This window comes from Perca flavescens, chromosome 10, assembly GCF_004354835.1.
Source record: "Perca flavescens isolate YP-PL-M2 chromosome 10, PFLA_1.0, whole genome shotgun sequence".
Classification (NCBI taxonomy): Eukaryota; Metazoa; Chordata; class Actinopteri; order Perciformes; family Percidae; genus Perca; species Perca flavescens.
In genome coordinates, this window is record NC_041340.1 from 23,560,900 (window position 1) to 23,585,016 (window position 24,117).

Consider the following 24,117-nt stretch of genomic DNA (forward strand, 5'->3'; position numbering starts at 1 on the left):
TATTTATTTGTATGATACAGCTGCAAATAAGTATTTGAACACCTGAGAAAATCAATGTTAATATTTGGTACAGTAGCCTTTGTTTGCAAGTACAGAGGTCAAACGTTTCCTGTAGTTTTTCACCAGGTTTGCACACACTGCAGGAGGGATTTTGGCCCACTCCTCCACACAGATCTTCTCTAGATCAGTCAGGTTTCTGGGCTGTCGCTGAAAAGCACGGAGTTTGAGCTCCCTCCAAAGATTCTCTATTGGGTTTAGGTCTGGAGACTGGCTAGGCCACGCCAGAACCTTGATAGGCTTCTTACAGAGCCACTCCTTGGTTATCCTGGCTGTGTGCTTCGGGTCATTGTCATGTTGGAAGACCCAGCCTCGACCCATCTTCAATGCTCTAACTGAGGGAAGGAGGTTGTTCCCCAAAATCTCTGCTGGTTTAAGCAGGGGAACCTTCCGTGCCATGCATGATTTCAAACCATGACGTCTTAGTGTATTACCAACAGTAACCTTGGAAACGGTGGTCCCAGCTCTTTTCAGGTCATTGACCAGCTCCTCCCGTGTACTTCTGGGCTGATTTCTCACCTTTCTTAGGATCATTGAGACCCCACGAGGTGAGATCTTGCATGGAGCCCCAGTCCGAGGGAGATTGACAGTCATGTTTAGCTTCTTCCATTTTCTAATGATTGCTCCAACAGTGGACCTTTTTTCACCAAGCTGCTTGGCAATTTCCCCGTAGCCCTTTCCAGCCTTGTGGAGGTGTACAATTTTGTCTCTAGTGTCTTTCGACAGCTCTTTGGTCTTGGCCATGTTAGTAGTTGGATTCTTACTGATTGTATGGGGTGGACAGGTGTCTTTATGCAGCTAACGACCTCAAACAGGTGCATCTAATTTAGGATAATAAATGGAGTGGAGGTGGACATTTTAAAGGCAGACTAACAGGTCTTTGAGGGTCAGAATTCTAGCTGATAGACAGGTGTTCCAATACTTATTTGTTGCTGTATCATACAAATAAATAGTTTAAAAAAATCATATATTGTGATTTCTGGATTTTTTTTTTTTTTTTAGATTATGTCTCTCACAGTGGACATGCACCTACGATGACAATTTCAGACCCCTCCTTTCCAAGTGGGAGAACTTGCAAAACAGCAGGGTGTTCAAATACTTATTTTCCTCACTGTGTGTGTGTGTATATATATATATATATATATATATATATATATATATATATATATATATATAGTGTATATATATATATATATATATATATATATATATATATATATATATATATATATATATATATATATATATATATATATATATGTGTGTGTGTGTGTATATATATATATATATATATATATATATATATATATATATATATATATATATATATATATATATATATATATATGGTGTGTTATCTCTTAAAATACTAAGTTTGATTGCTTCCATAATCAGCTCAGACAGATCCCTTCCCTCAGTAGCAGCCATTTAATGTACCTGGCTGTTGTCAGTCTGCTGCCTCAGATATATTTAGCCATTTTCACCTAACGATGACAGCTCATGTCAGTGTAATTAATGGTGATCTCAGTGTATTCTAGGCAGGCGGTCCTGTTAAGGCGTGTTTCAAACATGCAGTTCTAACTGTGCTGCTGCGTTCCTGTTTGTGTGTGCCGCGCGTTTTTTTTCTGCAGGAGATCCCGTTCTACCACATCTGGAACGGTTCCCAGCGGTACCTGCACTGCACGTTCACTCTGGAGCGGCTCAGCCTCAGCACCTGCGAGCTCACCTGCCAGCTGTGCGTGTGGCAGGTGGAGGGGGAGGGACAGAGCTTTAGCCTCGACTTTAACATCGCCAAGGTAACTACTCTACCACTTACGCAACCACCATTATTCAGCACTTTCATTAGTCATAAAGGAGTTGATCTTCTACCGTGGTTGTTTCCTGAAGGCTGTGCTTCACGGCTGTCTTTCCTACCAGGACACCCGAGCTGTGGACTCCGAGTTCCTGTTAATGGACAGTAACGCCACGGCTCTGGCAGGCCCCAGCGCATTTCAGATCCCGTACCTCATCAGGCAGAAGATCTGCAGCAGCCTGGATGCCCCCTGTCCCAACGGAGCCGACTGGAGAATGCTAGCACAAAGACTCAAACTTGAGAGGTAAATACCAACTGTACAATACCATAATGCCTTATCTGATCACTGATCCAGGCAGCTTACATAAAGGCTTTCAAGAAATGCAGCAGAGCCTCGTTCATCCAAAGCCCTTGAGAATAGCCGTTGCACAGCAGTATACGTACAGTGCTTGACACAGAGCTTGTTAAAAATAAATGAACATGTAATCACACAGATTGTGAAGGGTCATACTAACGTGGAGGTTAACATCTTACTACGAATTGCACAATCAATCAATGTAAAGTGCACCATGACAGTCGAATGTTTTTCCTACAGTTGAGGTAAACAAAGTTCTGCCTTGGCAAACTAATCCTCATTTGACACAGTTAACGTTATAGGATTAATGTGGACTTGATGGATACAGCTATCATTTCTGAGAAAAAACACGACCCCTTCTAACTTTTTCCCCCTCAGGAACAGGTAAGCAGCTTAAAGTCTGCAGCTAAACTTGTACCTGCTACATTCCGATTAACGGTTGTAATTGGAATGGTGGCAAGCAAGCTGCCCATCAGCGGCAAAAAAAAAAAAAAAAAAAACACTGAATAGGTTTGGATCCGTGCCGACCTGAACTCGTTCTCACAGTTACTGTACTTTATCACTGGAGTACCTGTAACGGAATGCGCCAGACATTGATCCCTTATCCTCCACCAAATTTAATTTCTACCTCGTAATGAAATCAAATGGTACACTTAATTTGTCCAATCAACTTTATTTACCCCAATTAATCACAAATTGAATTGAAGCACTACAGGTTTAATTAGCAATGTTTTGCTCAACATAATCAATTCTCATTTAGGCCTCAGGAAGGAACAATCACTCTGTTGTTTGAGCTGTCCTTAACAACATGTTTTCCTGAAAAGGCAGCGGCTCCTTGGCATTCTGTCATGCTGGATTTCTGGGTTTGTTTCTGTGTGTATAAAGCGTTGAGACCGAGCGGAACGGGACCAATCAATAAAACTTAAAATGCCAACAACCTTTTATTTGATCTTTCTCTCCTAAGACTGAGCATACGGCTGCGCCTGAGCCATACAAGATAAGCTTGTGTTTCACACAGCGAGGTGAATAAGCGGGGCTGACACATCGGACACTAAGCTCTGCCTCTTTTTTTTTTTTATCAGAATAATGACAGAGGTTCGTTCCCAGACAGTTTTTTTTTTTTTTTTTTTTTTTGACCAACACTTCTCTTTGTTGTGTTCTCCCGACGCAGAGGGAAGGCTGTGTGCACTATAAAATCCAATTGACTCAAAATAGCAGAGTGGCACTGTGTTCTCAGTGCTTGTGTACTGCCAAAGCAGCCACATGTTTAAAACCATCACAGAACGCTTCACTACACAAACAGGAGATACGAGCGAGTAATGGACTCTGTATGACCTTTCTCAAGGTGAAAAGGGTGTTTTGGGCTTCTTGTCAGCCACCCTCCCCGGCAAAAAAAAACACTCGCACAACACAAACCCCCAATGCTAAGAGTTTATGCTGTTTTTTTTTTTGGGGGGGGGGTGGTGTTTCTGTCATGTGTGCTCTACATAACAGTTAAGACCCCAGACATTTTGGAGAACAGAAAAAGGCCATTAAATCAAACGAGCATCTTTGGGTAGTGCTCAACATCAAATATACAGCTGGCTGGGGCCACTGCTTTGTTGTCATTGATTGGGTTTGATCGTAAAGGTTCCGCTCCTTAAATGGAAAAGGTCACTTCCGACTTAACTGTGAAAAGTCTATATAGGATTTACTATATGGGATTTAGGGCCAATTTCAACATCAAATAAAGAGGAATGAGGCTTATGCTGTTAAGCTTCAATGAAAATTGCCAGAGATTCTGTATTTGATGGCAGTTTCAGGAGCTAGACTGTGTTCCTATACCTTTATCATTTTTTTACTTAGTGCTCTAACACAGCATGTCGGGATGAAGCAATATAACACACAATAAAACTTGACATTGACGGAGTTACAAGAAGCAATAGCACTATAAAATACCGGCAGAAAAGGTTTTCTTAAGACTCTGTTATTGTAGAGAAAATGACAGACTGTCCGCTTTGATATGTGCACATCGCTTGATTTAATAAAAATAAAAAAAAAGACATCTCATTGTTCCCTCACTGTTATTTTTTCTGTGTTCTCCTCTCTGCAGACACATGAGTTTCTTTGCATCCAAAGCGAGCCCAACCTCTATGATCCTGGACCTGTGGGAGGCACAACATTTCCACAGCGGCAACATCAACCAGCTGGCCACCGTCATGGCTGACATTGGCAAACAAGAAGCCATGATATTCCTGGTCTCTGATGGCGAGTGCTAACCCAGAAAAGGGGGAGAGACTGGTGCAGAGGAAAAAGTACAGAACACAGCAACACACACAAAAACAACAATTACAGCAGCAGGAATCGAAGAGCAGAGCTGTCCTCGTGTCCCTCTTCTTTGCTAGAAGATAGTGAAGGGTATATGTAGGATTGAGTCCCTATATCTCATCCGACAGAGTAAATATCTTTAAATGACAGACCAAATGACAGTTTGGGTGTGTGGGGAAATGTATTCATGAACTCTGTTAAAAAGAAAAAAATAAACTTTATTTTCCATTAAAATTTGAAGTTAAATTAATCCACACACTCGTTCTACTTTAAAGATAACATAACATTAACATAATGCCTTTTATATAAATGGGCCATTTATGGCTGATAAGGAGCAATATGCAAAGTAATGCTATTCCTGATGGCCAATATTGCAAATTCAATGGATTTTTTTTTTAACTTAATTTAAAAATTGACATTAAATATCTAATAAAAGGGATGTGAGAAAAGGTGCCAGTCATTTCAGGTTAAAGAGAACAGGCGACATATGCAATTGGCAGGTTAGTCATAAGACTTGATCTCAGATACTGAACACGTTTTCATCATGGTCACCAGGGTCTGTGAACGTCCCCGCCCAAACCCAGTGATACATGTATGATATAGGTGTATATGTGTCGGCATCCGTTTCTTTAAACACACGCAGGCCGCTTGTAGCACATCCTGGACTTGCAGGTTTAAAATAGATTGTATGTCAGAAGCCCAACAACCCGTCTCATCTTGTTTGTGTTTTAGTCCAGCCGGTATCACTACTGTGAATGTATCATCTTGACATCTTGATTCAGCGAGACGCTTCGCAGCTTCCCTGCTTCTAAATCAATATGTGTGGGGTTTGGGTTCTTTTAACTTTTTTTGAGGGAGGAGTGAGTAATGTCTTCACTAAAGTCATATTTCAGAAGCCATTTCTATATAAAGCCTGTGATTTTGATCCGTCCTGTTTATTACACATCTTGCGTTAACCCCCCCAATCGTCAGCGTTTTTCTGTTTCAAATTCCGCCGCTAATGAAGGAGCCATAGGGCCGAAAGGCGTTCCAGCTGCGTATATGTGAACACTGAATGTCGTCAAAACGCATTTCTGAAATGACATTTCCCCCCTGATTACATTCATTCTGTAGCAGAGATGGTGTTAAACATAAAAGCATGGCCAAAAGGGTTATTGTCCCAAATGAATAATGCAAAACCCTTTCCCCGCAAAAGATCTGACAACAAATTCTTCAAAATCTTCACCAGATTACCGTACTCGCGGTGAAGATGTGCAGCTTTGTTTTTGTAGTTCATAAAAGCAGTGTTGGTGGGAATTTTATATTTGCTATGTGGCAAACCGTATTTCCACATCAGAGAAACGCCTGTCTCTCAGAGGAAGTTATTCATCATGTCACGCCTCTGCTCACAAAAGATGCTTTGAAAGGTTTTTCCCTTTTTTGTTATTTCTAGCCAGGATGGCCAAAATGATCCAGCAGATTCACGCAGCGAACCATAAAATGCAACTACGCATTTGCTTATTATATTTTGCTGCTTTGCATTAATTCACTTCTTTTTTTTTTTTTTTTTTTTTTATTAATGATTTGTCAGGTCTGGCAACATGAATACACAGAGTATCTTTAAAGTCCACTGTTTCAGTAATTATATTTTGAAAAGGTGTGAGCAATCCCAAATTAGCCATAGTTCTCTCTCCGTCTGCCTCAGGGTTGCATGTGAAGTTGTTTGTTAAAGTTCTAAAGAGAGCCCTTTTCATTATATCCCTTCTTATTTAAATAGCTAGCACAGCCCATCCTACCAGCTCCTGTGGCTTCAACCTTTAACACTAACTGGAGCCACTTTTATGATTGTCAGATATTTGGAATGTACATTTATGTTTCCTTGTAGTGGGGGAAAAAAAAGTATGTCTTTCATAGTTTGTTTTTGTGTGGCATCTCAGCACCTGGTAGCTCTTTTTCATCCTATTAAACACGCCTCCTCTTGACCGACACGTTTTTACAAGCCCCTGTACGATTTGATGCAGAGATGCCATAAAATAAGATTTTACCTTTTTTATTAACTTAAAAAAAAGAAAAAAAAAAACTTGGATCAAGCCCCTTTCAGACAAAATGGCGATATCCCCTTAAATAAATCTTTTCATGTTGAAATGGATCATTGTCACATGTAAATACTTTTTCTATATCAGCCGTGTGCTGTCACTTTGCATACTGTATATCAGCAGAATTGGTAACCAAAGTTTTATGACTATCATTTGAGGCCACTACATCCTCATATTGTATCCAGTGAATATTGTTTCCGCATTGTTTTACTTACAGCTAGTTATAGAATAAGTCGGAGTTGCTGTCCCTTCTAAACTGCGGACTTAAAGTCCAAATCATTTTTCTCTCATTTCCTCGCTTGTGTCTTTGAGGCAAGTTAATGCGGTTTGTTCAAGCAGTAAGATGTGTCAGTTTATCACTTTGTAAAGAAATGTAAATTATATTTTAATATGAAGCCAAAAAAAAAAAAAAAAAAAAAAAAAAACACTTAACTGGCGCAGCATTTGTCAAGTCTAAACCGTGACGTGTTTGCCTATATACTGTTCTTTGGCGATCTAGCAGTGAAGACGTTTTGCAGTGTTAAGGGTTTAGAGACAGGAAGTTTCTATACATATTTTGTTTGTCCTTACTCTGCATATGTCTACCTGTTTATTTCTCTAACTGTAAGCATTTAAATATAAGGTGGACATAGTCACTAATGCTTAGTGAATCACTAGACTGGGACTGGGTGGAGGCTAATTGGGGAAAGAGGACATCAGCTCTTGGAAACAGAGAAGCCAGTGTTGACACAGCATGTTTAGATGAACCATGGCAGTTGTACAGTCAGACTGTGTGCGTGAAATTTTATCACCCCCCATCATTGTCTTGGATGTGTTGTCGAAGCACTTTTCAGTAATGTAATTCACCAGCCGCCAGGATGTTCAGCATCTATCTTCACATCTTTACTTGTCTAACAAATCTAACAAATTTGCTCTGTGTGTGTGCGTGCGTGTGTGTGTGTGAGACAGTTCCCTTCATGATGAAGTCTGGGTCTCATAGTTGTGTATGACTTGTGTAAGTAACACACATGCTTTGTTTAAGGGATTATAAGTGTATCCCTAAGTTATGGGGGGAAATGTTACATCTCACAACTGTACTTCTTGTGTCACTCATAACTATTTAGTGTCAATGACGTGTGCGTGTTTGTGAGTGACTGGGTGTGTGCGTACCTCCACGTCACTGACTTGTTTTCTTTTTGAACCAAGAACAATAGACTTCTGTACTTGTGAATGGTTTTTCTATTTAGTTCCTTGATTCAATGTTTCTTGCCTTTCTGCAAGTCAAAAATGCTGTATTTATTACATGCCACAGCGCTTATGCAATTGTATAATCCGTTTTTTTTTTTAACCTTTTGTGTTCCTTATCGTCAATGTAAATTGTTGTCAAAACCTTTGTGGCAAATGGGAAAACTTCTGCTTAAGGAGATTTTCTGTACTTTTTGGACAATGATATGGATTTGTGGGTAGAATTTTGGAAATTCGTTTCTAAGTGCTTTCAAGTATTTACTTGGCCTTATGTATATATATCTATCTATGACATTTCAGAAAGGTATGTATAGTAATTCAACCTGAAATTGTTGTAAATAAATTATATATTGTTAAATCAAGGACTGGATCTTTCACTTGAAACATGAACTGGTGTTGATTGTTTTATATTGTCAGGCTTCAAAGACTTCAACATCACTCTGATTATAAAATGTTTAAAGGAATACTTGAACATTTTGGAAAACACTGTTTATAACTGTTGTGAGTTTGATGAAAAGGTCAACCCGATTTTCATAGCATAGGGCTACAACTATTTTTTCAACATGTTAACATCTGGTGTAAAAAAATACTTAATTCAGACAACTACTGACTACAAGGCTGTTGTAAAATTATTTATTTCTACATCAACATTGTAAGGATTCACTAGGCTTGTGGTTACAACAGCTGTTCTGTTTAAAAGCATTTATTGTATTCACAACAAAACGGAGCGAAAACATCAGAAAGTCCATTGCCCTCTTGTTGTGGAGGCGTTTGTGAGAGTGTAGACAGCCAAATCATCAGTCAATAGAAAATCTCACAGATGGATTCACCTCAAAAGAACATGTCCGCTCAGTGTTCTGCCCCAGCGCTTGGCATTACTAAAATATTAACAGCTATGAAAAACAACAACAACACTTACAGGCCCATTCTGAAGGATTATAAATACAAATTCACCATGACTTGAAAGTACTCCAAGGAATAATCGCAATATCATATAGTAATATGGAGGACAACATAAATGAGTTTTTTTCCTACATTAAAAGGGATAGTTCAGCTTTTTAGAAGTGGGGTTGTGTGAGGTACTTATCACAGTAGATGACGGTTAGCCTGCCGACCGTTTAGAGAAGCAGACCGGAGTACTGACTATCCCTTTTTAAATGTCCAATAAATGATCATTTCAGAAGCTTTGACATTTAAAACAAGAATAGCCCTTTCTTTTTGTCACCCACACGTGTCACTATTAAAATTGGATCAATTGAGGATTATTACATGACTCACAAATTACAGTTATTAACTATATTTCTCATTTGGCTCTGGCAAATTTAGAGCACATACTGCAGCTAGTGCTCCTGTGGAGAGGTGCAGGGGTCCAGTCAAGCAGAAATGGGACAACCCCCCCATTTCTGCTTGACTGGACCCCCATTACGTCAATAAGCACCACTGCAGTAAGAGTCAGAGTGCCAGGGTCCTGAATGGGGCCACCACTTCTCTACACGCTAGTACAGGAGTACTGGTAGATCATTACTGCAATTTGTGAGATTATTAAAGGCTAAATGACTCCTCCAACTTGAAAGATACTGATTTGATCTTACTTCGGACTGAACAGGGATGAGATTAGTAGAGTCGTGAGAGTTCCTAACTAACTACTACAATTTAATTTAGACAAACTGCAGCTGCACTTTTTAATGTTTGATCCGAACATGACAAGTTAGTGATGACATGAAACAATTCCTTGACTACTTCCAGTTATACAACACAGCATTTGGTATTACAGGCAGTATCGTGTGAACGGTCCTATTAGCACAGTGAAGTAACGCGTGGTGCAGTACAGTAAGCCTCAAATGTAGAAACAAAGTCTGTAGGATAGAAAAAAAGACTAGTGTAACTAGGTGTGTGGCTGGCAAAGAAGAGATGTAGAGTGTGTACGAGTGTGCCGGAGGGCGGAGTGTGGTAAAGAGTAGGGAGAGAGAGAGAGAGAGAAGTGTTAATTCCTCTGAAGATGAAGCTCACTCACTCTCTTACACTGGAGCAAAGGCATGGCCTTTGCACAGGGGCTTATCCTTCTTCGAGTAGAACGTCTTCCCCTCCAGGTTGATTTGGCAGAGCTTTAAAGATGAAAGGAGACAGAGAGAGACAGATTGGGAAACCAGGGCAGAGTAGATCTCAGACCTTAACATTGTGTTTTCTACTGGCCAGAGACGGCTTATATTATTTACTTGGCTGCATTTACTTTCAGTTTTCTTCACAGAATGACAAAAAGATGGAGAGAGTGACAGACTGCAGGTGATGGAGAGAGACTCAAGGTCCAGAGGTGAAGGCAGATTTTGCAGGCGGCATTGTCGCTGGGACAGCCAGAAGAGATGGGCCAAAGAGAACTCCACAGAGAGCCATATCAATCAAAATGACTTACAGCACAGACGAAGCACGTATCGTGCCAGCTGTAGCCCAAGGCCTCCAGAAACCGATCGCCGGCATCAATCTTGAAGTCACAACCATGGCATTTGGTGCCAAACATCTTCTCATAGTCTGGAGAGAGAAAGGTGAGGAGAGGTGGTGAGTGGCAGAGATATGTGAGATAACCATCAGAATTAAGTTCATTCAAAAGAGCTTTTATCATCCTCAAAAATCAGATCAAGCATCGTCCATGGCCTCCACGATCGCCTTATGTAAACATCACTTAGCCTTTATAGGATGTTCTGGAGCACAGTGTGGAATAGGTTCCCACACACACCCACACACATTTTCAAGCCAAATGTTGGTGCTTCTCCTCATTGGACATTTGATACTTTGCTGTTTGTGTTATTTTGTCCACCCCACTGTACATTAGTGCTTTTCCAGAGTGGAAGGGAGGGATTTGGATGAGGTGAAATTGCTCCAGATACTTAAGTGGATTTGCCAGTCTCTTTCATCACAAGGACTCTGGGGAAAGTGTCAGGTTATGATGCTGCTTCTCAAGAATGAGTGGGTGAGACCTGCACAATCCCTGAAAGATGCTGAGGCAGCAGAATATTTATCAGAGCTAAAGGCATTATTCAGAGTATGAGTACTCAGGCTCTGGCTTCGCCTCTGATAAAGCAGCGAGCCTCAGTAGTAAGCGAGAGGCATGCGGCCCCGCTAAATCATTTACAGCATAATAGAAGAGCACACACCATTCATAAAATCCAATAGAGAAATGTATGAAGTAAACTGGAGCTAAATAGATTATAGCAGATGAAAACATCACACTTTATGATTGACTGTGGTACGCGCCAAGAGATTCATGATGTAGGCTCACGCCAAACCCCACAGCAAAGCAATGTTTTACAAATAGTTTGATAAAAAAAAAAAATGAAAATGATTTAAGCTAAACTGGAGAGGGAACACCCTGCAGTGAGCCATTTTTTTCTCAAAAGAAACAAATTTATCAGAAAATGCGCTGCATTTTTCTGTTTTTGTACCCAAGCTTCTGTTATGCACCATGAACCACGGTGTACTTAGCTATGGCATCCATTTAATGTAAAAGGAAATTACATCTTTCATCAAATAAGCTTAATCACAAACTTAATGCTATGTGGCAGGGTGTCTAGATTCTTGGATGCAGAGGTGTTTCATATTATTAAAAAATAATTAAAAATTCATAGTAAAGTAGGAAAATAGTAAAAATTCATAGTATGGTATGTCAAAAAAATATGTCATAGTATAGCATGTCAAAAAAAGTGATAAAAAAAAAATCATAGTATATGTTGAAAAAAGTCATAGAATAGCATGTCGAAAAAAGTGATAAAATCCTAGTATAGTACATCGAAAAAAGTGATAAAAAAGTCATAGTATAGTATGTCAAAAAAAGTGATAAAAAGTCATAGTATAGTATGTTGAAAAAAAAGTCATAAAAAAGTCAGTATAGTATGTCGAAAAATATGTCACGGTATAGCATGTCAAAAAGTGATTAAAAAAATCATAGTACAATATGTCGAAAAAAGTCATAGAATAGCATGTCGAAAAAAGTGATTAAATCCTAGTATAGCGAAAAAAGTATTAAAAAAGTCTAGTATAGTATGTCAAAAATAGTCATAGTATAGCATGTTGAAAAAAATTATAAAATGTCATTGTATAGCATGTCGAAAAAAGAAACAAAATAGTTATAGTATAGTATGTCAAAAAAAGTGAGAGACTGGAGTACAACTTTTCTCTTCATTCCTGTAATGTAGGTCTTGAAACTAATTGCACTATACAGGATTTGATCACTCAACCTTCTGTCTTCCAATCATTCTCTTATCACCCTAAGATATTGGACCGGACACACGCTTGTTTTTGTCAATTGCCTCTTTCACTTAGTATATTGGACCACAAAACTTACTGAAACATAGGATTTGAACACTCAACCTTCTGTCTTCCAATCGAAAAAAGTGATAGAAGAGACTGACAAGAACAAAACTTTTCTCTTCATCTATTTCTATTCTTCTTTCCTGTAATGTATGTCCTGAACATAACTGCATCATACAGGACTTGAACACTCAACTGTGAAAAAACAATCAGCCTGGACTGGGTACCAAACCTGGATCAGAATCTGCAGTGACTACTTGCCATTTGCCTGTTGGCAGCAGTGTTAACCACTGAGCCATTGCGCCAACGAAGAATTTAAGATGAAAACACTAAGCGTAGTATATTTAAAAAAACAAAAACATTAAAAAGTCAAAATGCAGTATGTCCAAAAGATTTTTGAAAAAAGTCCTAGTATATTATTTCAAAAAAGTGATGAATAAGTCATGGTATACTATGATGAAAAAAGTGATAGTATTGTATGTCGGAAAAAAACGTCAATCGGCATTCACACAATGATTGCAACGGTTCAGTTTCTTACCTTTCTCACAGTAGGGTTCGCCCTCCTCCATGTAGAAGGCTTGGTTCCTGATGGGAGTCTTGCAGGCTGCACACTTGAAACACTGAACATGGTAGGTCATCTTCAGGGCATGCATGATTTCCTGAGAAAAAGGAGAAAAGGTTGTACCACATCGGTACAGTATATTTTTTGCACAGACAAATCGCCACTTTTGAAACTGGTTTGTGTTTTCAGTAATAGTGCAGTTCTTACCCCTGTAATCTTCTTTTTGCACTTGGCGCAGTTAGGAGCGTATCGGTTATCGTGGCACTTGGTACAGTAGACAGACCCTCTCTCCTCGAAGAAGCCCCCCTCATCCAGGACCGCCTTACACTGTGAACACGTAAACTCCTCCGGGTGCCAAGAACGACCCAGCGCTACCAGGTACCGACCCCTGGATCACACACACACACACACACACACACACACACACACACACACACACACACACACACACACACACACACACACACACACACACACACACACACACACACACACACACACACACACACACACACACACACACACACGTTGACAAAAGTTCCTCTGGAACACACACACACACATTGACAACAGTTCCTCTGGAACACACACACACATTGACAACAGTTCCTCTGGAACACACACACACCCACACGTTGACAACAGTTCCTCTGGAACACACACACACATTGACAACAGTTCCTCTGGAACACACACACACCCACACGTTGACAACAGTTCCTCTGGAAGGTTTAAATTATTTTAAGTCAGGATAATGCTGGTCTTCAGTGATAACAAGATGTCTCCAGACGGTTAATTAGCTGACTGACTAAATTTGCCAGAACTTGAACGTAGTTTTACTCTGGTGAAAGGAATCAAGCTGTCCCCATTGATGTGGCGCTGCGGTCTCACCTTATGATTTTGTTGCAGGCGCCACATAGCGGGGTCCTCCCGCCGTCTTCCGGTGCCTGCTGCGCTGCCTGCAGGATGGAGCTGCGGTTCTGCATAGGCGTCGGCTGGACCGGCTGCTGGTGCTGGGTCACGACGGTGCTGGTCTTGTCCGGGCGATAGCGGTCGGCGAAATTAGGGTCAGTGACCCACGGCGGTCGAGAGGAAGGGCCTGAAGTGCCTGCTGCCGCAACTGCAGTCTTGGAGCCTGGGCCAGGAAAAGTAAAAAAATGGTTTGCAAGAGATTTGTTTTGGAATTAGAAGACTTTCTTTGGAATTAATATACACGCTCCCTCCAGGTGTATGCTGTAACAGTTTTGGGCATCACGTTGTTGCTGCTGACGCTCATGTATCGGAACTTAATAAGAATCTATTAGCACAACCTCTACTGGATGCTGCTGGGGTTCTTTATACGCATCAGCAGGAGCAGAAACTCACCATCTGGTTTAGCTGCTGCCTGGGCCTTGGCAGGTGAGGGAGTTGGCTCAAGGCTGTGGGGAGAAAATGACTAATTAGAGAGAACACACACACACACACACACACACACACACACACACACACACACACACACACACACACACACACACACACACACACACACACACACACACACACACACACACACACACACACACACACACACACACACACACACACACACACACACACACACACACACCTCAGAAACCATGGTTACTACACAATAAACATCATGTTTGAATATCAGCAGCCTGTCTCCATTGCGTTGTGCCACAGATTATTAATGTGTGAATGATCATAAGCATCATCATTAATATAAAATCTGTATGAACAGGATTAGCATGGGTTTCTCACCTGTTGTTGTGGTAGATTCAGGTGAATGTTAAAGAATATACACTAACAGAGTTGGAATTGATTCGCAGGAAATATTTACATAATAACACAAGCCTTTGGGAGACTAAATCAATCACGCCTTTCGATTGATCAATGGTGAACAATGTGGCGTGCATTCTGTAAAGACATTAGAGATCCACTACGCTAATGAGAGCAATCTGAAAGCTCAACATCTTGGATTGATTGACGTCACTCACGGGCAAAGTTAGAGAACGAGAAACAGTCAGATTTGGATGCAGAAATCGCTTCAAGCCTGCATGTGCAGGAGTGTTGAAATAAAGAGCCGTTTCTACATTTCAAAGTTCTGTTACCGCCAGCAAGCGTCACTATATTCAGAAAATCTTCAAACCATGACTGAGATGAAAAAAAAAAAAAAAAAAACTTCTGAGCAAAGAAAGTGAGCTGTGGAGACGTCTTATCTTGGGAAAAAAATATAACACCGCCTTGGGCATCCATCATGTTTACATCATCAACTGTGCCATCTACAATACACTAATGAAAGATGATGAAATCATTTCTCATTTGCAAGGAAAAAGAAGAAAATGTGAAATGAATTTCAGTGCCACAACCTTGTTCTATAGCATCGCCTGTATCAGGTTAAGTCTGGCTATCAATTATACTCCTTATGTAGCCAAACAACTAAACACAAGAAGTTACAGAAGTGGGAGAAGTTACAGACTCACAGCTTGGAGCTACTGAGCAAGAAGAAGAAGAAGAAGAAGAAAAAAGAGCCTGCTACTTTCCAACAGAATACTCTGAATAATAAAAAGACATGTCAATAAGATGGCTTGCAGGGCTGGTGACAGAGTGGAAGTTAAAACTTTCTAAATTAAGCAAGGTAAGGCCCCGTCCTTACCAGATTTCTTTGGAAAGAAACTACAGCAAAACGGAGTGAAAAGAAGAGAGGAGGCTGGATGAGAAGGATCTCTGGCAGCCGGGTCAAACAAAAAGGACAGGACAAAACCTGTTTCAGCCCGTTTAAACACACAGACCCCAGGTCAGCTTCACCCCCCCAAACACTGACAAGCCTTCTGGGACCCCAAGAACTCGCAAAAACACATCCCAGTCAACACAGCGGGCCCGGCTCCACTCCCTTGCTGTGCTGCCCTACAGGCCTGTGGCACCGACTCCTCAAACACCTATCAGAGGTTTGTCTGGCTGCACCTCCCTCTGGTGAAGGTTGCAGGTGCAAATTAGAGTACATCCTCTACAACTGCTTATTCCCACCTGGAGCAGCCTGGATCATGTTTTCTTGACATTTTCACTGCTTTCAACATCCTCCCCCTCCTGCTCAGTGTAATGCAGGTGCACAACTCCTGCATCTCAGACCGTGCAGACAGGAGGGGTGTTTTTTTTTTTTTTTTTTGCCTTATAGACGCACAATAGAGTTTTGGACAGGCTGCAGAGCAGCACCCCGATATTCCCATGGAACATTTCCTTGACATTTCCTGTTCACTCTTTACACCTCATATTTCAGATTCACCTCTGTTTTTTTTTTTGTTTTTTTTAGCTTCCTCTCCTGTGGGATGCATCGACCTGAGCAATGAGGAAAGTAGAAGTTTGTTGGCAGCTCAACATCCGACAGGTAAACGAGCAGGTTTTTGATTTAGAGTGAGCAAGAAGCCACCGACACATGTCACCCTCCACAGCATGGAGCTAAAAGTGATGCAGCGCTGCAAGAACCTGGATGTGACAACTGACAAAATGTGAAACAATGGTGGCACATGTCTGAGAGGGCAGGGAGAGGCACCGCTTTTCTACAGGCAAACAAGCTCTGTCTGTCATTCCTTGTTCCATATTAGGCATGCAATGCATAGACTAATAATATACAGTTTATGATATGTCACGAAAACTACAATGTTGCAATTAATGTATAGAGGCTGTAGTTGTTGTGGCATGTTGAAAGTAATATTTTTCCCTTGATTCTTTGTTTGCCACTATCCGGTGACTGTCATCTGCTGGAATGTCTCCACATGGTTTTGGTGGCTGACTCCGGCTAACGTGACAGATTTGACATTAAGGGTGAGATGAGCGTCTGCTTGCCGTCTGGATACACTTACTGGCACAGACCAGATTTCAACTAGTTAGGACTCGTTTAGTTTTAGTCACTTTATACTTTACTTGTTTAATGATTATATATTTGGTAATACTGCCAAGTATAATTTAATTACCAATGGAAAATGTATAGCATTTCCTAATTTCCATTTTCAGTTTTATGTGAAAAAAATACCCATTTCCAATTTCTTTTTTTTTATGTGACTTACTTGTTTCTTTAAAATAGCATCAACTATCTAGTTTCCTGCTGCTATTAAATTCATTATTTCTTTAAACTACAGTATGCAAGGCAGAGCACTTCTCATTCACGTTGCTATCACAACCCATTAGGCAGCATCATCTCAACCATCCCACGGTTTTCTACTGGCCACCTAAAGGCAAACGTACATTTTGTACCTTGGCTACAGACAACATACGTTTTGAATTGTTTCCAGTTGTCTTTTTTTTTTTTATAAATCTAAATGGGATACATGGTGCCTAACTAACAAGATACTGGTATTGATGAAAAGTTATTTCACATAAAAGTCTAGTGTGCAACTTTCCGTTCTCCTATAAAAGGCCACTCTAGTAAGTAAGTAAAGTGTATTTATATAGCACCTATTACAGACCGAGTCACAAAGTGCTTCACAGGCAAAATAAATAAATACGTTTGTACATTAAAAACAATCGCTAATCATAAAAAGCACAATAAATCACAGTAGATCATAGTCAAACACTACTCTACTGCAGCAATTACTCTAAACTCTAAATATGATAATGTAGGTTTTAAATACTCTCTAATCCAAGACGGCTGCAATTCCTCACTGTGCACCTCTGCATTTTATGATTTTGTATTGCCTAATTTGTTGTTTTTATGCTTGACTACTTCAGATTAATTCAGATCTGCATAAAATCTAAGAAAACCATTGCTTCTACATAATCCTTTTTGTTCAGTACACTATAGAAATTGTTGCGACTCAGCTAAAGAAAGAAGTAATAGTTGAAATATCAAAAGATTTATCCTTAAATAGTGAATAAACACGAAGACAAAAAAACACAGAAGAAAGGACAGAGAAGCAAGAGCTGCTTTTTTCAGAGGTTTTATATTTTTGATGACAGCAGAAAAAAACAAAAAGTACAAATTCATTTTCCTTTTCTTTCTTAATGGTTGGAGAAGCCTACAAGATGAGGGGGGGGAAATCACAAATGAAAACTCTAAAAAGGATGAAGAACTCAATAAATGGAAACAGACAGAGAGAGTGATAGAGAGAGACAGACAGAGATCAAAGGAGGGTCTGAACTCACAATCAAAGAAGAATAACGAACAGAAAGGCGCTTCCCACTGCTGAGACCCCCCTTCCCACCTTCCCACCACTTAACTCCAAGTAACGCAGTGTAAAATGGAAAATAGGGCCACAGACACAGTGGTCCACAGTGATGTCAACAATCATCAAGTCAGAGATTCAGAGGGAGATCTTACACTTAGGCTCAGTATGCAAGGTTCAACTTTGGGCTTTGTCATCTAGGCTTAGTTTCTTCAATTTTTGGTTTACTTGTCTTTTTTTTTTTTTCTCCCAAACTTCTATTTCACCCCCATCTGTATCTGAAAGAGGAATTTGTTAACTGCCATTGGACGGTCGGCTATCTTCGTCGTCTTTGTCACGTAGTCGTTGCGGTGTGGCTATCGCTAGCAGGCTCTGCATCCCATGGCGTCTAGGATGCCGCTCAGGATTTGATATTGAGGGCACGAGCAGACCTGTCGTGGTGCCAATCCCTCAGACGGGCATAGCGAGGGCTCTGAATCTCAGTGAGGAACTTTTCCCTGATCGCAAGCAACAGAGATATGAAACGGAGATAGACAGGAAGGAAATAGATTGTAGGGGAGAGAGTAAAGAAAGAAAGAAAGAAAGAAAGAAAGAGCATGAGAGAGCAGAAAGTAGAGTACACACACACACACACACACACAAAAGGTGAAAAAGTAGCAGAGAAAAAAAAAAGGATTTCAAAAGGTCTGGAAGGCAAATGAAAGTGAAGGAATAGTTTCACAGTTTGGGAGATAGACTTATACACTTTCTTGCCAAGAGTTAGAGGAGACAATCATATCGGTTTGTTAAATATGAAGCAACAGCCAGCAGCCAGTTGCTTAGCTTAGTACAAAGACTGGAAACAGCTAGCCTGGCTCTGTCGGGAGGTAACAAAATCCACCTACCAGCACATCTTAGGCTCGCTTATTAACATGTTATTTACCAAACAAAAACCAAAGTGTAAAAATAAGACATTGTGGTTTTAAGGGCTGTTATGCGTCGTACAATTTCTTAGCGGGGCACAGTCTGTGCTGGTTGCCTGGAAATCTCTTGATGATCAAGGCTCCAGGGAGTTAATGTGCTCTGCTGAGAAATAGATCCATTGGTGGACAGACCTTTGGACAGAGACAGGTTAGCGGTTTCCCCCGTTTCCAGTCATTATGCTAAGTTAAGCTAACCGGCGGCTTGCTTATTAGCTGGAGTACAGACATGAAGATGGTATACATCTTTCCATCTATCTCACAGCTAGAAAGCGAAGCAGCGAATTTGCCCAATGTTGAACAACAAAAAAAAAAGTATACCATGAAGCAGATAAGATGAATGTTCAAATAACACAAAGGCTGTACAAACCACACCACACATGCCAGTATTTAAAGCAGCAAAATTCCAATAACAAAAAACTAAAAAGGAAGGTTTAAAATTTGAGATCATTTCTAAAATAATTGCCAAACTGAAGCTTCCACACACAAACGCTCAAACACTTGTGACCGAGGAGGACGACGACATGTGTTCAAATCAACGATGCTCAAGCTTTTACCTGGACCTCTTCATGATTTCATCATCTGGGTCCTGCACTGAGAGATCCAGGAGAGACACACATTAGCATGCCTTACTGATAAAGAAGGTGCTTGTCACAGACAAATACTCAAACAGCTGATCCTGTGGCAACCCAAACACGGTAAGTACTAGTATACATTAAATGGTGCCGTTCCTACATGGACCTCTGTTGTAATAAACACATAGATCAGTTTGTCAGACTACATACAGTCATAAGAAAATCGGTGTCATGGAAGACATCAGCGACCTGACAGTTGAGGCCCCTCTCCACAGCCGAAAAAAAATGTCCACCTTTCCTGTGTCACTCGCTCTGCTGTCACTCGCACCAATAGTCACTGTGATTGGATCCCAGCAGATCAACTGCTCAGTCACAGACCAGCACCTACACCTCATCGGGACTACTAGAGAAGCCCACCCCTAATATAACCCATCCCTCTCGGTTGTCTCACTCCCGAGTAGGCCAGGCCTGGTCCCCGACTTACTGAAGTCGGTGCCTGTGAGCTGGGCCAGGATGCGGAAGGAGCGGGACTGGGTGGTGCCAGTGCGGGGCTGCCAGTCTTCAGTGTCCTGGATCAGCCTCTTCTTGCTGCGGTCGTTGGGGATAAAACAGGCCAGGTTGTCCATCCTGAGGCCGTGCCTACACACACACAGACACCCAGCAGCAGCAGGCGCAGTTAACACAACCCCATCTAGGGACTAACCACTCACACCAACCCAGCTAATCAGGTGACCTTAAAATCAAGGACATCCTGAAGAGATCATGCAATACCTAATGCTCAGCATCACGGTCACGCAATAAGCCGGTTAATGGATGTCCATTACTTAGATTTCTCATGGGCACACTGTAGACGCTCATAAATGGACATTACCACATTAGAGATCGAATTTAAAACTCTCATTATTAGAATCAATGGGAGAAGCCCTGGCAGTGCCTGGCCTAGTTTGTGGAATGTTTTACTACATATTAAAGCTTTTATTTGGATCGACAACTCAAGAAGCAGCACAAAAAATAAATAAATTGCTTTTCATTTCCAACATATTGCTTTAACAGGGTTGCAGGTCAACTGCAGCATGCATTTATCAAAAAGAAAGAGGATGAAGATGAAGGTTACTAATGAACTGGCTTTACCATTTGTTCTGTAAACCGTATCTGTGAATTCACCCAAGAGCTTTAGCCCTTCTCTCATATCTAGCCTGGCCACATTAACCTAATAAGCTGACAAACCAGCCTGCAAGCAGCTGGCCCTTACTTGGACTCTTGGTACACATCATCAAAGTAAGTTGCTTCACCCCTGTAGAATAGACCAAAGACCACATAAAGACAGATTGTATAAGGTTAATAAAAGGAGAGACAGACGATAGAGGGAAAATGAATAAATAGTAAAAGCTTTTAGACATTATGCTTCTAGTTTTGTCCTGATTGCAAATTAAAAAACTGTCCAATATAAATCGTGAGATGGTAAATGATTCTGTTTAACTGTTGAATTACCAGGAAATATTTGCATGGATTGTGGTAGAGCAGTGGTTCCCAACCTGGAGATAGAGACCCCCCACAATGCATTTCAATATAAATCCCAGGATCAAGATATGTTTATGGTGTTCGACTTTTCTCTAATTTTTGCCTTTTTTTTCCTTGTAAATTATTTGATAATTTTAAGTTATTCAAATAAAAAAATATTATTGTTATAATTTGTATTTATTTTTAATCACAATTGCTCACAACCAGTAAACATATGATATATACATATAACCAGTGAGGGGTTGCAGGCACACGAAAAGAGGTCACAAGGTTGGGAACCACTGTAATAAAGGATGGGAATTATTGAGTGTGAATGACTGAAAGCAAGCATTTTGTCTGGACTGTTAAGACAAAAAAAAAAAAAAAAAAAAAAAAAAAAAAAAAAAAAAAAGAGATACTAACTTCTCAAGAGTTTCCATCTGCGGCGTTAAGAGAAAAGAAGAAAACAGAAAATGAGACACAGAGGTCAGAGTTCAGCCTTGTGTTAAACAGAAGGAAAACCAGAACATGTCAATATATGGCAGAGAGGTTGTACGCAAAAGACCAAAAGTGCTGCAGGATGCAAAAATCATGCAAGAGGTGCCACGAGACATGCTGCCATTATCAACAAGCTCTGTGAGAAAGACAGCACTGTTTCTCTGTCAAATCATCTATTGTCCCCCTGTCCCGAGATGACTCTGTCAATTTGGCACAAACCCTTTGCCCAACGCTGGCGCTCACCCATGTGCACAAATGCTTTACGGTTATGTAAATGGCTGTAGCATTTGCCCAAAAAAAAAAAAAAACCTTAACCTGATTCCTGTGCCATCGCAGCTAGTAAACTTTTTATTGCGCTCTGAAACCCCGTCAACAACGATAAATGCCACAGCACTGATGCATCATGATGTCAGAGAAATGCTGTACAAACAACATCACACAAAACCTGTTTCAATCCAACAGGCCTAGGCACATTAGACATATGCTGCTCGCATCGAACGATTTACTGTCTGGAGAGATCCAACAATGTTTTCATCAAGAGTGAGCTGACAGTTATAATTAGGCTCTATTCTTCCCAAAAATGGCCGGAGGAATGGGTTTCAGCCATGTTCAAAGAATCCTCACAACCATGATGAGGCCTCTCAAGAGTAAAACAGTATGGCTGCTTAAATAATCCAGAACCCAGGCAGTAAAAGCTTCTTCTTTATTTTTTTTATTTTTTTTTAGGAGTGAGGCTTAATACAGCGACAGGCCACATCTCACCAATGGCTGCAGTCAGACCAGGCTACCACTACCATGACCCAAATTACAGGAACCAGACTGGCCTCTCCTACATCATTTCATGCCATACTGCCACTTTCTGGATCATTTAAAAATATGTTTTGATCCATTCCTGGAATCCTTGTAAAAACTGAAACTTAAAAAAAAAAAAAAATAAATAAATAAAATAAAATAGAAAAACTGGAGGATTCTGACAACTATTCTATGTAATTATAGAAGCAAGACTCTGGTCATGGGAGCAGTAACTTCTTTTTCAATACACAGCAGAGATAGCAGAAATACAACAGCTTGAAAACAATCAACTCTGAAACCAAGTTACTATTTTTTCTTCAGTAATTTACAACGAAAAGATCAGAAGCCAAATCTATCATCCCATTTTCAAGGAGAGACTGAAGATTCACTTTTCTAACAGCAGATCAAATGTTTACTTGAGGGACACCATATGAGAAGGGCTCCATTTTAGAGTTGGTTTAGCAATTTCATTTCATTCATTAAAAAAATATCTCTTTCATCTACAAACATAAATCCTAACTAGAGTTGCCAAAAACACAACCAGAGAAAAAAAAAAAAAAAAAAAAAAAAAAAGATATACCGGGCCTTAAACCTGTGACTGATTATTGACACATCCTTCACTAATCTCTGTAAAACAGTCCTCATTCAATATTTCCACTGTAGAGGTTTTTCAGCTGGAGGAAGCCAGCTTGATAGTCAGCTAAATATCCCTTGCTATGCTGCTAACAAAGGGTTTGATTTCATCTGTATGATAAAGGCCAACAAGATAATTTGGGTCCTTTTGACAAAAAGGTTCGACGACCTCCTCCTTTTCCCCCAAAATTAATCTACAGCCAAAGTCCTCATATGCTTGCTATCTTGTTTTTTTACATTGTTGACAGACAGTGGAGTAATTAAGTATATCTCAGCAGTGAGTCAGCATTCATTTTTTTTAGGTTTATCCTTTATGGAAGGTTTCCTAAAATCTGTGACACAATGTTGGCAATACACTGAAGTCAATTCTTAACATAATGCAGTTTGGAAATCCCAAAGGAGTCATTTTCTCTTTAGTGTAAAACCAGAATAATGAGACGTCAGAACCATTAAACCACATTAGTCACATTGTGGTTCCAAAGGGAATAGTGTTTCTTTATCCACCTACCCATTCTGTGGCTGCTGCATACTGGCACGGCCCTGTGAGCTCTGGGTGTTAAGTTTAGGGGAGTAGGCCACAGGTTTAATAGCAGGTCCTGAGTTGGCACTACCACCTGCTGTAAATGGCCGCGCCATCTTGTTAATGGTTGTGCTGGGGGCAAAGGAGTACTTTGGCTGAACAGAAGCCGGAGAAAACAAGTCCTATGGGGGTGTGGGAGAGGGAGACAGTGCAGCACAGCACACAACATGCGGTTAGACATTTCTGACACACCGTGAAAGTTTCTTCCGCTGTTGCACAATCCCAAGCTTTATATTAAGCAAGCTTCCAACGCAGCCCAATATTTTTGTGTGCAAATGATTACTCCGGGCTTCAGGAGAAGCTCTGTCATAGCCTGCGGGCTTTTCTCGGTGCATGGAAGAAGTGCTTAAATGGTGCGAGCACAGCCATTTTATTTGTGTTGGCAGTCTGCCACGGACTGGCTAAAGTAATCTGCTACTGCTGGTATAAGCAAAATGCTCACATTGAGAAATTGTCATATTTGACTGACATGTCTCACTAATGAGATTTCTCCCTGAGCATTATGCATGGACTGCAAAAGAACACCTACTAAAAATGGAACATTGACTTTGTGAGAAGCATTATGTTCTTGCTGCTTTACTAAAAACGAGGTGCAGCACAAAGCAGTTCATGGCACCATTGTACTGTTCACACAGTATTCAGTCAAGTAGCTGTCAAGAGGTTTGACAGTGAAACTAAATGCATCAGTATTACTCTGGCTTCAGGGATTGTGCAAGGCATCACGAAATAAACCACAGGAAATTCCAA

At 40.5% G+C, this 24,117-nt stretch overlaps 2 protein-coding genes across 6 annotated transcripts in view; one reads left to right on the top strand and one right to left on the bottom strand.

Moving 5' to 3' along the window:
* The window catches only part of unc5a (unc-5 netrin receptor A), a 144,399-nt gene extending 139,449 nt beyond the window's left edge, over window positions 1-4,950 (top strand). For 2 of the 4 annotated variants that reach the window (XM_028589495.1, XM_028589497.1), the window contains exons 13-15: window positions 1,689-1,853; window positions 1,945-2,153; window positions 4,297-4,950. In XM_028589495.1, the coding sequence (XP_028445296.1) occupies window positions 1,689-1,853; window positions 1,945-2,153; window positions 4,297-4,462 (540 nt within the window). In that variant the 3' untranslated portion in view covers window positions 4,463-4,950. The remainder of the gene's footprint in view (window positions 1-1,688; window positions 1,854-1,944; window positions 2,154-4,296) is intronic. The other 2 variants (XM_028589496.1, XM_028589498.1) reach the window with 1 other exon arrangement.
* Window positions 4,951-9,208: 4,258 nt separating this feature from the next.
* Window positions 9,209-24,117, bottom strand: part of pdlim7 (PDZ and LIM domain 7) — a 34,784-nt gene continuing 19,875 nt past the window's right edge. For both annotated transcript variants that reach the window (XM_028588614.1, XM_028588615.1), the window contains exons 5-11: window positions 23,299-23,492; window positions 14,040-14,092; window positions 13,566-13,809; window positions 12,882-13,062; window positions 12,651-12,771; window positions 10,221-10,336; window positions 9,209-9,915 (exon numbers count right to left, since the gene is read on the bottom strand). In XM_028588614.1, coding sequence (XP_028444415.1) covers window positions 9,829-9,915; window positions 10,221-10,336; window positions 12,651-12,771; window positions 12,882-13,062; window positions 13,566-13,809; window positions 14,040-14,092; window positions 23,299-23,492 — 996 coding nt within the window. In that variant the 3' untranslated portion in view covers window positions 9,209-9,828. The remainder of the gene's footprint in view (window positions 9,916-10,220; window positions 10,337-12,650; window positions 12,772-12,881; window positions 13,063-13,565; window positions 13,810-14,039; window positions 14,093-23,298; window positions 23,493-24,117) is intronic.